The sequence below is a fragment of the Pundamilia nyererei genome, unplaced genomic scaffold (genome assembly GCF_000239375.1).
Source record: "Pundamilia nyererei isolate P.nyererei 1_Seehausen unplaced genomic scaffold, PunNye1.0 scaffold00211, whole genome shotgun sequence".
Classification (NCBI taxonomy): domain Eukaryota; kingdom Metazoa; phylum Chordata; class Actinopteri; order Cichliformes; family Cichlidae; genus Pundamilia; species Pundamilia nyererei.
This window is the reverse complement of record NW_005187612.1, coordinates 228,796-245,191: the sequence shown is the minus strand read 5'-3', so window position 1 is coordinate 245,191 and position 16,396 is coordinate 228,796. Positions and strand designations below refer to the sequence as shown.

The window sequence follows — 16,396 nt, the reverse complement described above, 5'->3', positions numbered from 1 at the left end:
ATGGTGCAGTTGTGTTGACACACAAGACGCAGGGAAACTTTCAGCCAAGTGCAATTTAACAGGGCGAAAAAAAAAAGAACCACAAGAGTGTTTGAAAGTAAGACAACTTATAAGCAACACAGCCCGACATGTCATCACAATAAAATGGTGTGTGTATGTTTCAGGCCTTCATGGAAAGTGTCTCGTCACGCAACTCATTGAACTCCCTTTGATTTCCTTCCCTTCTCTCACACACTAGCTTTCTGTTTCTCTGTCTCTCAAAGGGAATTCCCAGGAAATGGTTATGCCGCTTATTAAGTGTGTGAACACTTAAAAATATGTGCGTGCCCTTGTCTGTCTCTCGCTCCTCTCTGTTTGCCTTTTTTTTTCCCTCCCCTGTCAACAAGTGAGTTACGGCGACGCAAGAGGGCCTGTTGCTACTAAAACGTGCAGAGGAGCGCTCTGCACGTTTGCTCTGAGGATTAAAATCAGCATCGCGAAGTGAGACTGGTTGAGAGTTTGGAGATTAAAGCCTCCGGCTAGTCGGTGTCCAGAAAGGTTCTTAGACATGAAACAGACTGAATTAATATTTAAAGAAAGCGAGAGACTCGGTGCTTTTATTCAGGAGCACGGGTCGGCTTCTTTCGCACAGTCAGACTGTGAGTGAAAAAGATGCTTCTAATTAGCCAGCAGAGAGTCAACGAGCATCTCAGTTTCCTCCCTTTCCACACAGCACGATAAATGCTGCGTTAAAGCAAGTAAAAGTTTGGTATTTTTTGTGCATATTTTCAGCTCCGCATTCTTTCAGCAATAACTTCAAGGCTGACAAACTGCTGTTGAACTTACTCCCTTTGATTTCCGTTCGTTCTCTAACACAACACGAAGAGTTAGTGTGTGTTTTGCGCTGCTGCACCTTCCTCTCGTTTTAATATAGGGCTAAAGCAAACAGCCGTTTTATAGCAAGTTATTTCACCAAAATCAACATATAAACATTATCTGGTGTCAGCTTTACGATGGCAGGATTTGAAGCTGCCTGTTATTGTACATTGGGCATCGTTGCCGTACGAGTGGGACAAAATGGGCATCTTGAGTGGACAGATAACACACACGCCCGTTTGCTAATGTTTTAGAGAATAAACAGCTGGAAAAACGAAGGTTACCAGTTTTAAAGCCGTTAGTCAGCATTCATTTTCTTTCAGTTGTCTCCAAATTGATGCCTTTATTTGTCTCAGACGTAAGATAAGATGAGTTTTATTTATCCATTGCAAGAAACTCTTCAAGAAGAAGCACATTTTGCATATTTGGACTAGTAAATGACAAAATGGTTAGTGGAGTGGTATTTTCATTTGAATAAAAGCAGATGCTTTGGCAGTTTAGTGATCTGGAGCATTTAGGTGTGCGTTAAGGGTAACACAGTCTCCACAGGAAACTACATCCCAGCAAATTCACCCCAAGGTCAGACTGTGCAGTGCAATGCAGAAACTCTGTTACATCTCAGAGTCTACAGGCCTCAGTTAGCATTACAAATGTTCAAAGCTCACTACAGTACAATTAGAAAAAGACTGAAGAAGTGTGTTTTGTTTGGAAGGGTTGCCAGGAGAAAGCTTATTCTCTCTAAAAAGAACATGGCAGCCCAGCTGAGGTCTGCAGAATCCTGCACTGACCGACCGCTCAAAGCCCATTCCCACTGCGCTGTACTCTATGCCTTTAAGTACTTCCTAACACACACACTCTGAAGGATTCAATGGGGCAATTTGAGGTTCATTAACTTGCCCCGGGACACTTCAACATGCAGACGCCGGAGGAGCCGGGAAATGAACCACCGACCTTCCGATTAGTAAGGTCTTCGGGGCGCAGTTGCCCCAAAGTTTTCCTGTGGTTACACTTTTTTTTAAAAATGAAGAAATTTTAATTTCAATTAATGTTTGAAATATCAGTATTTTTGTTGAATTATTTTCCCTTCTTTTTTTCTTTTGTTATGTTTTGTTTTCGCACAAAGAGCCGCCCTCATCTTTACTGGGGAATAACAAAAAGGCTTTAAAGTCTTTTGTCACAGCGTCTTTGAACATTTAATCAGGCAAAAATGACCCACCCAACACACAGAGTCATCCTGATTGTACTAATATAAAAATCATTTCAGTCAGATAATTAATATATTTCAAAGTTTAGGAATGGAAACAAGAAAATGTAGGCGTGCGGCTTTGATTTGATTGTGTTTGATTTAAAAGTTGTTTTTTTTTTTTGCTTTTCCGACACAGAAACAGAACGATGCAGCTTTCCAGATTTAAAGCCTCAGAGGTGTGTTTAAACTGGACGTCATCTGCTTTGAATTGAGCGTGAATCCAAAATAATAGCGAGCCAGTAGTTTTGTAACTATTGGTGGTTGCTTGTCATTTATTAACTGCGATATTTAAGAATATTGAATGTGATTTTTCTCTTCTCATTGTGATGTTCGCCAAAGTTTTAAGCCAGCTGTGTCACAGACTTGGTGTATTCCTTTAAGTACTTAGCAAACTGAGATAAGCATTAGGAAACACACACACATACAGAAAGTGCCTGAGGGCGGTACAGTTTGTTTATATGAAAAACCCTCATTCGACCCCCCTCTTTTCCTCTCTTTCTCATTACTTTGTCCCTCCCCAACATGTCTCTGATTTTTATCCTGTTCTTCCCTCACCATCCCTTCAAGCTTCAGCCTCTCTCTCTTTCTTTCCTCCGTTAATTCATCTCTCTTGTATTTCACACACGTCACCCATTCAGCTGCTGTATTCTCTTCCACTTTTATTGTTTTTAGATTTCTTTAGCTCTGTTTCTGAATGGCCTTTAGGAAGTCTGCTGTAGGCACATCAAATGACACACACACAAATACTGACTCATGCTCGGGGGAGGAAGGAATGTGTTCCAAACTGACCCTCTTTCGTCTGCGATCGGGCTTGTCCGCACACACACAAGCGCACGTGCTCTGTGTGCACGCGTGGTTGTTTTGTCATGGGTGTGCGTTTTGTGTTGAATGACTTCCTGTTTGAGCTTGTTGAAAAGGCTCCAGAGCCAAACCATTTTCCTTCACTCTCCCTTGGTCCGTCTGTTGACTGTACCATTGCAGCTGCTCTGCCCTCTGCAGCCTGGCCACAATTCAATTTAGACAAATTCCAACTGGAATTTGGTTAAAATTCCTCCTAAACAGCCAATTAAACAAACAGAGACAGACAGTTTGTCCACAGAGTTGCTTGGATCGCTGTCAGTGTGCTGATATGAATCTTAAGAGTCAATTAAAAAAAGAAAAGAAAGAAAAAAACTTTAACAGCATTAACATTTGCCTCTTATGCAGAGTGTTTGCACGTTTCATTCAATCGATTTTTCTTGTTTTCTGTCTTGTTTTTAGAGCACACGCTTCCATGTTCGCTTTGGTCATTACCAAAATGAATAGGCCAAGTAGACTTTTTCCGAAATTTGTGGACTTGTTTATATTCACGTTGCATAATTACAAGCAGACTTGGGCTTGTAAACAAAGTCCCATGGAATCACAAGTTGCTCATTAATTGTACAGAGGTTTGGGAACCTGGCATCATTTTGGGATTACAGGTTTTGGCTCCATTTCAAAACCCTGTAAGTTGAGTGAAGCACGCTGGACCATAAAATGCTTGCTTTTTGGGCTCATTTCCCACAATCTGGTTGGGATTATTTTGTCAGACTTGAAATACTGCACAGCAGTTCACTTATAGGGGCGCAGAACTATAATCTTGGTGACAGCTGAAGAAACTTAAAGCTGCTGTTGTCCTCTGTGTTTATCAGGACCGTGCTGGCAAACCAAACTGACAGCCAGCACTTGTTCACAATTCAGAAATTCCATCTAGGCGTTTCTTTCTGCGGTTGCCATTACTCTAATCTAGTTTGAAGTACACTTCTGTGTGCTTTGGATAAAGTCGTGAAAGTTAAACATCATATCAAAAGCCAAATATGATATTTGGATGATTGTGAGTCTGATTAATTTTAATGACTCCGTGGTCTGCTCAGTTATAATACCCCATTCCTGTTCAGGTTGTTAAAGCAATAGTTTGAATTCTGGAAATATTCTTATTTGCTTACTTGCCAAGAGCTCAATACCTCCATCATATCTGCAGGCTGTTTAGTGCTTAGTTTAGAAAATCAACTGAAAATGGCGTTGGTCTGATTATAATAACCTCTCAGAGTAGCTTTGCATGATTCGTTGTTTAAATAATGCTTATCTGTGTTAATTCCGACTATAATTATATTTTTTTTTAAGTCATAGTCTTTTGACTGTAATGTTATTGTGTTTCAGTCATAATTTAACTGTTTAAATTTTACATTTTTACTCAACTAAATATCATAAAATGATAGTAGACTTGATCTAAAGTCGATTCATCTGACTAAAATATAAAGTGTAAAGGTTTACTGGTGAGAGATTGGATCTCGTCTCTCTGGAATGTTTTCATCTCATTTTTATTTGTTGACGAAATAAAAGTTTTTCTACTCGTGCAAAACTATGCAACCTTGGTGCAGCCCCCTCGTCCTTTGTCTGAAACAAGCCATTGTAGCTTCGTCCCCCTGTAAGTGCTTAATATAAGCACCCACCATGGCAACAGTATGTGCTAGTCAAAAGAAAACTGTAGTTTGTGTTTTAAATAGATTTTATAGACCAACACTATAAGTTTAATGTGAGGCATGGGCTCTTATGCATGTGACGATAGCACGTGGACTGCAAAACTGTCTGGATCTGTTGTTGAAGCATTGCTCTCCATTCCTGGATAAGTGCAGCCTAAAACTTGGTTATGACCCAGCATGTTCTGGCGTGTTCAACAGAAAACCTACAGAGACTAAATGCTGGCCAAGCAATCATCTGGATAAACTCCTGATCGTTGGCCATTGTGCTGGTGAAACGGGCATAGTGTTCGGTGTACATGCTGGAGCACCTCATCGCATTGCCTCTGTCCAGTCAGATATTCACAGAAGCCTATCAGACCAGACATGATGCGCTCATGGATGTCCAAGACAACATCAACAGCTCAAACATGCGCGGCAGCATCCAGGATGACTCATGGTGGCACTCATGCCAATGTTGCACTCGCACTGTTTTTTGTGCTCTGACACCACTGGCTTGAGAGTGCAGTCGAGTGCATTTTTATTTGATAATCAAATCATGAATCTTACCACTGACTAAGACCAATCAACCGACCAATCAATCAACTGGATTTTCCAAGAGATTAAAATTATGTACAAAGAAATGGATAAAAAAAAAAAGAAAAGACATAGTCATTAGTCTTTTTTTAATTAGACATCAGACATTAGTCTATACATGACAAAATAAAAAAAATAATATAACAGAACCACTTTAAAGTTTCGGGCCTCCATTAGCTCTATCGAGCTGTTTTTATATAGCTGCAATCATCCATGCACTGGGGCCCTCCTGAGGTTTTTTTTTTTTTGAGATTGCCCAACAGAGATTGCATGTGTGAATACACACTTTTGATGCATTCTGAAGGACTGATCTTCAAGCTGCCAGCTACCTATAGTCTGGATGATGTCCAGTTGCACATGTGAGGATAGAGCAGCTAATCATCCAGAGATTTCACAGCAACCAAGACAGTATCATGTGTCCTGCCCCCCGGCATGCCCTACCCTACATATCATTTCCAGGAGTGAGAATGTCTTCTGTTGTGCTCTACATGTGAAAAATGGGCAGCTATGAACACCATCCAAACCCGAGTCTCACCCCTCCCCTGGAGTTCATGCCTGAAAACTAATTCAGGCATGATTGATTCATATTTTGGTTATTACATCAAACTATTTCGCTGTAGTGCAGGTGGTGGTAGCATGCCAAGACATGTTACAGGAAGTCAGCAAAGGCAGAGAGGAGGAAGGAAGGTGAGCTCGGTGTAATCACACTCCTGTAGTGGTTTAGCGAGTTCCTTTGAGGTCAGACACCAAAATGGGAGGCAGGAGGAATTTGTTGCATCTATATAACTAACAGAGGCTGGGTGAGATGTTGTGACATGTTGTTATAGATGTTTTTTGAGTTCCTTTTTTAAAATTTTGTTCATAATTTTCAAGGGATTAGAGTTCTAACACTTGTGGTCTAAGGTCTAAAGGTCTAAAGAACAGGGTGTGTTTTAGAAGAAAAAAGTCACTGCATCAAAAACATATAAAACAATTACTTACTCAGGTTTTAAGTACTTAAAAACGTTAGAGAAAAAAAAAAAGGCAGTTGACCGAAAACGTTTCCTTGCGGAACTCCCATGTAAAACAATATTGTGAGAAATGTCGCATGAGTAGTTTTTAAACACTTGGAACCTGTTGTATCAAAACATCAGGAATGAAAGTGTTTTCAAAAATGTCTGAAAAATTGCTCTAACAGTTTGAGTTTTTTTGCGAAGTTTTTATATGCTAATGCCAGTACGGCTGATCATGCCAAATGGAGACAATATTGGAAGTGACTGAGGGGGGGTATTGCCTCCAAGACGATATTCAGTTGCTTACTGGGGGGATGGGATGTCTATTTGTAGTACTGAGTTGTATTTTCAGCTTAAAAAATGAAGAGAAATGCACATAGTCTGCACTTTGGCTTATTTGAATTTCACCTTATAGCCAATGAAAGTCAACCTTTTTCAACACAACCATCATTTTCCTAAATAATTGTCCCAATCAGTGTGCATCCATTGCGTTGGATAAGAGAAGTTTTTATAGTTTAGTTTTTAATGTATCCTGAATTGCTCATTACTCATAATCTATTAAGCAAGAAATCTATTAGCATGTTAAATGAAAGTAAAACTGTTATCAGCTGAACCTTCTTGTGAAGGTTTGCATTTCAGCCTGACCGTATCCAGTCGCACGCTGCAGCTCTGATAGGAAATATCTGCCACAGCATTCTAGGGTGATCTTTGCTTTCTGAAAACAAGATCAGATATTGTCGAGCCACGCTTCCTTTCCGTTTTCAAATAGACCCTTTGCTGTTCATGTCTCAACGCTGAATTCTAACGATGCTGGAGATGCAAACCAGGGTTTCACAATGACATGTTTGTGAAAGGCCGTGTTTAAAATGAACACATTTCAGACCAGAGAAACCGATCTCTCTCACGAGCAGAGTCGTCCTGTCCTTTTATAGGAGAGCACAATGAGCTTCACTATTGTGCCAATTGCTCCTGTGTGCCAGTATTTTCACAAAGTGGATATCTTGGTTTGGCTCTCGATTGATGCGCGGAAGCGGCGCGCCACAAATTGCCGTTATGAGACAGATGTTTGGGAGATTAGAGTGAAGGCAGGAGCGAAGGAGTAGAAGTGGAGGAACGGATCCGCAGAATCGCGGGAAGGGCCCGACACCGTGTCGACAAACGCTGCTGACATCCTGACAGAGTGGTGAGAAACAAGGGCCGGATGGAGAGGGAGAGAGAAAGGTGGAAGGTCAACCACAGCCACATGTGAAGTGTTGGGACCGCCATCTGAACTCTGCATCTCGTCTCCTTCTCCTCTTTGACTCTGTTACGAATTTTACCTTCATTTTCTGCCGTCTCTTATCTTGTATGTAATCTCTTGCACATTTGTCATTGCCATCTTTCTTCCTCCTCCTATTCATCTATCTCCTTCCTGTCTTTTGCTTAAGCTCTTCCTTAATTTTCAGACGAGTCTCCCCTTTGCCCTCGTCTTGTATTTCCCTCTTTCTGTCTTGTGTCTTGTGAGTTTTGAGTCTGGTCAGATGTCATGTCATATCCAATCGTCCACCATTCGTTTTTGGTCCTAGATGACCTTTATCTCATAAAGGATATAAAGTACTAGAACCACTGTAATGTGAAAACTTTGTATCACCACTATGGATCTTTCCTGTAGATGAACTGACCAATCAATGTTAGTCTTCAGGAAAGTTGAGCATCACTATGTGATACCATTTTACTGCGCAGCAAGGTTTCTTGGCTGTTTTCATCGAGGAATAGAAATACACTTGGCCCGCGTAGCGCTGTTAGAAATCACTGTGACAAGCAGACTGTTGAAATTGGATCAGGTTATAGGGATGATTCAAAGAGATGGACATTGGCTGATTGAAGACTGCCGAGGGTGTAACTGTTTATGCTCTGATGCACATTAATCTGAATAGTGTGACGTGCAAATCTGGTGATTGTTCCACATTCAGATTATTCAGCCGCTTTTGTATTTGTGGCACATGTCCGATCAGCTCCCTGAATGTAGACGCCTGTCATCTGTTCAGCGCAGGAGTTGGCTTTCTCGTGTTGCTCTTAATTCTTTGCGCTTGCGTTAAAAGCAAGTTCTCTGCAGAGAAACAGTTCAGCTCGGTAGGTCCGTCGAGTCGAGCGGAGAGCATTTGCAGGAGAAACAAGAATTTTTTTTTGTGCCACAGACTGGACTGTAGTCGTTCCTGACGACGACAAACACTTTTGTCTTTAATCTCAAAGGGCACTTTGATCAGACAAGTGCCTTTCAAACAACAATTTTCTCTTTTAGTGAACATTAATCTGCTACAGAGTGCCAGTCCTCTGTGTGTGCCAGTAGGGGGGGAAATCACAAAAATGGATCTTGGCACTTTATTTAGCTGAGTGAAACCTGTGCACACTTGGGTATTGTTCAGTATGCAGAATGTGCCTCTGTCGTCGGAAGGGTTAGTGGTTCATTTGCTGCCTATACAGCCCAATCAGATGAGAGTTAAATGAACCCCGTGGAAATGAAATGGTGCAGCACCTGCAAACAGGAAAAACGGTGCTCGTAAAAGTACTGAGCATGTGCAAGAAGGTAGCACTAACCAAAATATTAAAAAGACTTCAAGAGAAGATCTAGTGTTTAGATCTAGTATGTGTGTATGCCCATCAGACGCCATCTACACCTACACTAAATAAATCTTCACAGACCCGCTTATTTCATTCCTTCCATATTTAATCCTATGGCATACTTTCACATCTCTGGCTTCACTTCTCCCTCCTCGCTCTCCTATGTCTTGAGTCCAAAGGTTACCTACTGTCATCAACTTTTACCATGTTGCCAAAGCAGCTGCTGAAACACACTCGCACTAAGTGCACGCTGGCCCTCTTTCACACACCACTCCCATAAGCTATTACAAAACACACACACAGAGTTGCAGTGACCAAAGGTGCAGCCGGAGAAGCCACTTTTATCAGTTTCCAACTAATGGCTTTCTCCTGACTGGCATTACACACACACACAATAATTTGTGGTGAAGGCAGTATAACATGTGTTTGGCTTTCTACATCTGAGCTGTTACACATTGTGATTTTTCAAGAGGTGTTCATCAGTTTGTCCGTGTAAGACATCGGCTCCAGGGGTGGTCCCTCCACTCTGTGTGTGTTTGACATTATATGGTCAGGTAATGACGGTGTTTGTCACTGGGTCAGGGCATATGGAGGCAGTCTGGAGAAGGAGACACGGTCTTTAATCAATTAAGGAGGAAGAGATGTTTTTAAACGTTGCTTAGCGAGTAAAGCGAGGCAGCGATTGACACGGAGACGATGAAAATGCAAAGAGGGAAATAAGACTTCAGAGGGATCCTACATATGGCGGTTAATTAGGGAGTGGGTGAGGTCCAATTATAGACCCACCATCCCCCTCTTACACCAACACATCATAGGGTGTTTACAGTAAACATGGTGTCTGTGTATTCACGCCCGTGTGCTAATGATTTCCTGGTTAGTTTTGTAACCTTTACACTTAATGTCAGGTGGAAAATACCTTTGCCTTTGTGTTGTAAAAATAAAAAAACACCTTCAGATAAAGAATAAAGGCATAAATGACAAATTGTTGTCACTACCGTTAATCTTTTGGTCTACAAATTCCTAACTGCAGCCTGCAAATAACTGACTTTATCTATCCAACAATCCCAAAACCAAAGACGTTCAGTGTACGCTGATTAAAAAATATCAAGCCAAGCGTCAAATCCGAACATTTTTGAAGCTACGGCCAAAGAATGTTTGGCATGCGGGCTTGATTTAAGTGATAGGGAGGAAAAAAACAACTAAACAAAAGAAGTAAGTGAAAGTATTTCAGACTTCACGTGGAGTCAGAGTGGATGAACTGTGAAAGAAACAAGAAACTGTGTGTATTTCAAGTTGTAAAGGCAACTAACAGGTATGTAAAATCCAGCAGGCGTTAAAATGCAAATATATTTGACCAATACTGGTGTGTGTGTGTGTGTGTGTGTGTGTGGGTGTGTTTGGGTTCATCCTCCAGCCAGTACTTGTAGTATTGCATGTAGGCTTGATAGTGATGTTGTTATAATTCTGGTCATCTGAATCTAAAGCTCATGTGTATGTGCTTGCGTGTCTGCCCCCACTAGATTACACAGATACCGCGCATATATTAGTCAGTAGATAGGCAAGTGTCAACAAGAAAACCCGAGTAAGGTTTAGAGTTAATCTCATATTTAGTCCCATTTCAGTACAGTCTGAACCAAGCTTAAACCAAAGATGGTCTCTTTATACATCTCTCACTTATGCATGTAAATTAGCAGCACCTGTACTTTTCTTTGTGTGAACAAAGAAATCCGCTTTCCATCATCCTGTTGCACTGGTGTCTCCAGCATGGTTTAAAATATTCCCCATCCTCTCTGGATCTCGGTGCAAAAGGGGTGGGTCTGCCTAATCAGAAAATCCTGTCAGAATTGCATACAGCATCAAGTTTTCCTAGAAACGATTGTGCATTAATTTTCAGGCTGCTGCTTATTTTTCAGCTGCAGGTCTTTCATTCAATTCCAGAAAAAATTCTCAAGTTGTTCCTGAAGGTTGCACAGAAGGTACTAACATATGACATTTATAATATAATGCATAGAATAGTTTGCAGATAGCAGGCAGTGAACTAAACCACATAAGCCCCTACATGGCTTAAAAATATCTTTATTACTGCTACTTTACTACTATTATATTACTACTTTATTACTGTTTTTAACAATTAGAGGAATAATAACATTGCAGCTTTTACTGACTTCGAAGATGACTCATTAGTCTCAAACATACGGACTTGATAATGACTGTAGTCACAATGACAAAATGTGTGCTTGCAGTTGAGATGCAGTGTATGTGTGAACCTGATTATTCTGTCTCTGTTTGTCTCTGCTAAACATGACCTGACCATATTCATGGATTATTGCCTGTTATTTAATATTGGTTATGTGTTTTCTCAGCTCATTATATTCATGGTGCACAGTAGTCATGCTATAGAGTTTGTTAATACTAAGTTGTATACATTGAGAACAGAGTCACTTCAGTGTACTAAGTAGTAACCTTTCTATCATGTTCAGTGATGACACGACGAATCCTACTTCCGGGCCTAAAGTAGTCTGCGTTTAATATGGCTTTTGTGTTGTTAACATGTTTAATGTTTTGTATTTACTTTAATTTAATCTCAAAAAGCTCCTAAAACAGTCAGTGATCACTGTTGACCTCCCTCAGCTTTTATTACCGCTAATCATTTATTTAAGCTCAGTTTTTAAAACCTTAGGATGTAACTACAGCCCAGCCCATGCAGCAGTATATGAATGACTAACCTCGTATTGTGGATGGATTATCTCAGTTGTTCTCCTGGCTGAAGTTTGGTCCTTTTACAGCATCCTGCCATGCGATTACATTTGTTCCTGACCACCGAGAACACTCACGTTAACTTTTATCGAGTGGAAAAAAGTTAGCTTGTTTATATTATTCTAACATAGCTGTGTCGCTAGCGGTCACGTAGCACATCATTATATAGCAGCTAGCCCAACTTCAGTAACCCTACAAACGTCACTGCTGTTTAGTTTTCTGTCTTCATTTATGTTGGAAGTGATAACAGAGCTGTACGTTTTAATTTGTTTCCAAAACCCCGCAGTCAGGACATGCTATATTGTATTTAGATAGAAGCTAGCGAGCTAACTTCCTGTTAACTTCTAACTCCGTTAAATTACATAAATTCCGTTTTCATGGATGCCTGGATGTTAAACTCAATTGTTACACCTGGTAGAGCAGAACGCTGATCATTTTATTAAAGATGAAAGACTTTAGACAGTTTTTCAACTCTCAGTAATGCCATAGTGATCGTTTGATATATGGACCTGCAGCGGAGTTTAGGCCCAGACACGGCTAGTGACGTCAGACTTAACGACCGGATTGTCTTCAACTAACAATATGTGTGCAGTTTTATTACAACATAGGCTAGCAATGATTAGCTGTATATCCAGTCTTGCTTTGCAGGGACAGTAGAGCATGAAGCTGAGGTAACATTGTCAGGTCTGTCATATTGTTCCACTTATTGCCGTCATCATTTTTAGCTGGTGAGGTTGAATAGATCCTTAGTTTAGCAAAATCTTTAATTTAAAGGCAACAATTGGTATAATCTTTTAAAACTGGCTTTTTTGTTTGAATGTTTTTGGGTTTTTATTATATTTGCTTGTCATTTAGCACTAGGAACATCTGACTTTCCAAATGGAAGTTTTAGTTTGTGTTTTCAGTTCTGTTGTCTTGCAGACATAAGATACACAAACAAAAGCTAGGCTGGAGATTTGCAAGCTTCACTGCAAGACATTTGCTCTGACCAATCACCGGCTGAAAAGAGGCCATGACATCAGGTCACAGCCTTAAGATGGTAATCACAGCGTGAAATTGGGTATGTATAGCATTCCATTTGCACCAGTGAGTAAGCAGAGGTCACGAGTTCAGTGATTAAGCGCACGTTTGACTTCACGATTTGAAGTTGCATTCAAATTATTTTGTCAGTGAGTTTCTGTTCAGAGCGAAGCAGTAACTCCTGGTATCTCTAGAGCTGGCTGGAGCTTCAGACTGTGTTTTTGTGTTATAGCTGCTTCTTGCTAACTAAGCTAACGCAGCTCACTTTTAAAAGAACATATTGCTGCTTATTAAGGCCTGATGATGGGTCTAAAATCGCCCCCTTGTCTACTCAGTCATTGCTAGTCACTATAGCAACAATAAAATGGCTGACATTATGCGTGGTCAAGTTAGAAAAATGAGGCTGATTTAAGATACAGCATTAGATTTAACTTCAGCTACCTCTCCTGACATTTTGTTTTATTTTCTATTATAAAAATTTTTTCTTGCTCCCATCCACCTACTTCTATCCTGTTCTTAAACCTTTGTCTTTCTCCTTTATTTACCTCTCTTGCTAACCTGCGCTCTCTGTTAGCCAACCTTGGAGCCTAAAATGAAGGTAGGTTCAGCTTAAAATGTAATGTATGTTTTGCAAGGAGTCTGTAAGGGAACATTTTAAGAGTTTGGGAAACACTGGGAATATTTTTGCTTAGGTTTGGTAACACGAGAAGCCCAGCATTAGACGCTAAATTTGTTGCTTAGCATAAAAGCTAAAACAGGAAATACGACTAGCCAGGCTCTGTCCAAAGGTAACAGATGGTGAAAGATAACAATATATCACAAGATATGTGTTGTTTGGATAGCTCATAGGTTTAAATTAAAACACTAAACTAATATGGTGCACATTTATTCCCTTTTTTTGGATATAAAGTATAAATGAAAACTGTTAGCGTTTTAGCTGTTTTATAACTGTTTTATAGACGTAAAGAAAAATTGTGTACTTTAAGTATACAAGAGTATACTTAAGGACTACAGTCCTTTATGGAGTCCCATAAAGTTTTCCTGTCTTTGCCAGTTGCCTCCATCACTTATTTTATCAACCCACTCTGTTTTTTGTGTGGAAGCCTTCTAGTGCTTTTTTCCTGTTCGCTTCATTTTTGTGTTTGAGTTAAAATTGCAGTTATTAATGTTTCAGCTTTGTTGAACTCGCATGATAGCCGCATATGTTTTTCACCACACATTAATGAAATTATAAAGCTTCTTTCCTTTGTTAAGTTGATAGTGAGAAAGTTTTATGTGGTTACCAGGAGGTCCTTCTCTCTCTTTATAATCCGATTATGAGAAGTATATTGTTAAGTTGATGCTTTGGTGTTGTGAGTCTGTCACTTTAATAGCAATTTGAATCAACATCCCTGTTTCCCGGGCGGTCTTGGCAATGTGTTTGTCTGTTGGACCAGAGTGTGACTGTAATTACGCAGCCAGAAGCTCTGTGTGTGTGTGTATTTGTGTGCCTGTGTTTGTGCATGTGGTCATCGTATCTTGCGTACGACTCCATAATGATGATGCAAATGATATGTTGATTCAGGCTTCTGTGCCATCATTATGCTGCACATGAATGAGATCTTCATGCTGGTTAAAGTTTGTGGTTTCCAGCTTGAAAACAGCTGTTGAGCAACATGTGACATAAACACACGGTGTCCTTTCCTTTGTCTTTCTGTCCATCTACAATGTCATAAAGGTAAACAAAGTAGAGTTTTATACTAACTGGGTCTTATTATTTTTGTAGGTTGGCCATAATTTTGATGGTAACAACAAACTTTCAGTCAGTAGCGAGCATTTAGGATTTTCCCATCTGTTGAGTCCGTGCTTCTTCTGCTACTATACAGATGGGTCGTGATTTTCCTTGAAAAGTGTTAGCAAAGCGTATCTGTCCCGGTTCAACAATAAGCAAATGAGTTATGTAGTCCATGAAATGTGCGATGACTTTCTTTTCTACAGCATTTTCCTCGTAAATAAATATGTAAATGATTAAAGTGTGAAAGCAGTCCCAAGTTCAGGTGTTTTACCTAATCACTGTTTTTTTTAAATTATCAATGGTAAATACCTCTCACTATTTTCACACATTACGTTTTTTTTTTGTTTTTTTATAATTAACTACAACTATATTAAAACTGTTAAACAAAAAAAAACAAACTAAAATTAAATATATATAACATGCCTTTAATTTTAGACTAGTCTTTTCAATATAGTCTGATTAGTCAATCTGAGGATGCATCAGTAGACATGTTTGATACTGGGACTCTGTTTGACTCAAGCGTTCACATTCCGATCCCCGTTTAGAACGTCTTTAATGTGCCACTGACAAACGGCACCCATATTATGACAAAAACAACAACTATAAATAGCACGGAGGCTAATAAAAGCTAAAGTAAAATTCAAATTCAAAAACAAACTAATGAAAAATACTACAGAGCAATTTGAGACTGACCTAAATACTACACTCTGCTATGCAAGTACAGATTTTACACTCACTTACATTTATATTTTTAAGTAAAGTCATTTAAAAATAGTCATTCGGCTGCGATGATTTAAGGTTTAACATAAATAACTAGACTTAACAAATGTTAGTCAAATCTGTTTGTTTTTTTTCTATCATAGACAAAAATAATTCAGCTTATTTATCAAATTAAGAAATCGCCAAATATCAGTATTGGTATCAATATTAAAATCCTATATTGGTGGGGCCTGATTGCCTTATGTTATGGAACAGCTGGCTGAAACTCCAACAAACTGGCTGTAGTTGGCCAAAAATACCAAATTTCACAATGCTGTTGAGTTATTTATTTTATCAGCTTATGTCTAGTTAGTTAGCAAGGTACTTGCAAGCGTATTAATATTAATCATAGCTTTTGAAATGATCTATATTCTGCTATAGTACACGCTACATGCTTATCGTAGATTACAGAATATAGTTGTTTCCCAGTCTTCCTGCTGACGCCTCATGATGTGTAATACCAGTATCCTCTTTCATCGCTGGCGTGGCTCACTTTTTCATTTCAGAAATGTACTTTAGAGGTCTTTACCCTGTGGATAGTTCAGCTTTTTGAAGGATTTAAACTTTTTTTACTAGCAAACAATGACAGAGAGCGAGCGTTTGAGACCTTAATTCACTGTGTGTTGTGATAATGTTCCAACATAATACCCCATCAAATTCAAGGCCAAATCTATAAAAAGTAAGACCCACATTGTAATAAACACTGGCTCCTGTTTTGAGTTGCACATTGTGTTTTTTCTCTTCTTGGACCTTTATTTTGTGTTTGCAATTTTTTAACATCTGCATTTCTGTTGTCGCCTAGGAGCCTAACAGTACACAGCCGACGCTGATAAACCTGAAAGTTGATCCGGAAGGATTCTTCCTCTACTGGACCATAGGTGCTGGCCAGGTGAGACGTACTCGATGTCTTACACACACAGAGTTACACACATACAAACTGATTACCTTCAAAGTCGGCCAAATAGACTGTCGCACATCTCCGAAGTACTCGGACACGATCAAATACAAATGAGCCACTCTAACCATAATGGGTTTTTAATGTACCATCATGAGTGCTAATATGGATATTACACTTGTTATTTGTCTACTTTAACACCACTACATAGCTACGCTCCCACTTCTCCTACATATTTCATCTGTCTTTCTAAATTGCTGTTTCTTCCTCAGCTCTTTGTGTCACTTATTGTGGTTTTACCGGCCCATTAGTTCAACCAAAATGGGTTTCATCAATTTGTCCTGGCCTTGTTTGTCTCCTGTTTTCTCCTGTTCACTCTGATCCCTGTAGTCTTTGTGGTTATCAGCAATCCTCCATCTCTTT

At 39.6% G+C, this 16,396-nt stretch overlaps 1 protein-coding gene across 3 annotated transcripts in view; it reads left to right on the top strand.

Moving 5' to 3' along the window:
- plcb3 (phospholipase C, beta 3 (phosphatidylinositol-specific)) overlaps positions 1 to 16,396 on the top strand; it is a 55,476-nt gene that overhangs the window by 1,560 nt on the left and 37,520 nt on the right. For 2 of the 3 annotated variants that reach the window (XM_005748016.1, XM_013914632.1), the window contains exons 2-3: positions 13,120 to 13,143; positions 15,881 to 15,967. In XM_005748016.1, coding sequence (XP_005748073.1) covers positions 13,120 to 13,143; positions 15,881 to 15,967 — 111 coding nt within the window. The remainder of the gene's footprint in view (positions 1 to 13,119; positions 13,144 to 15,880; positions 15,968 to 16,396) is intronic. The other variant, XM_013914633.1, reaches the window with a different exon arrangement.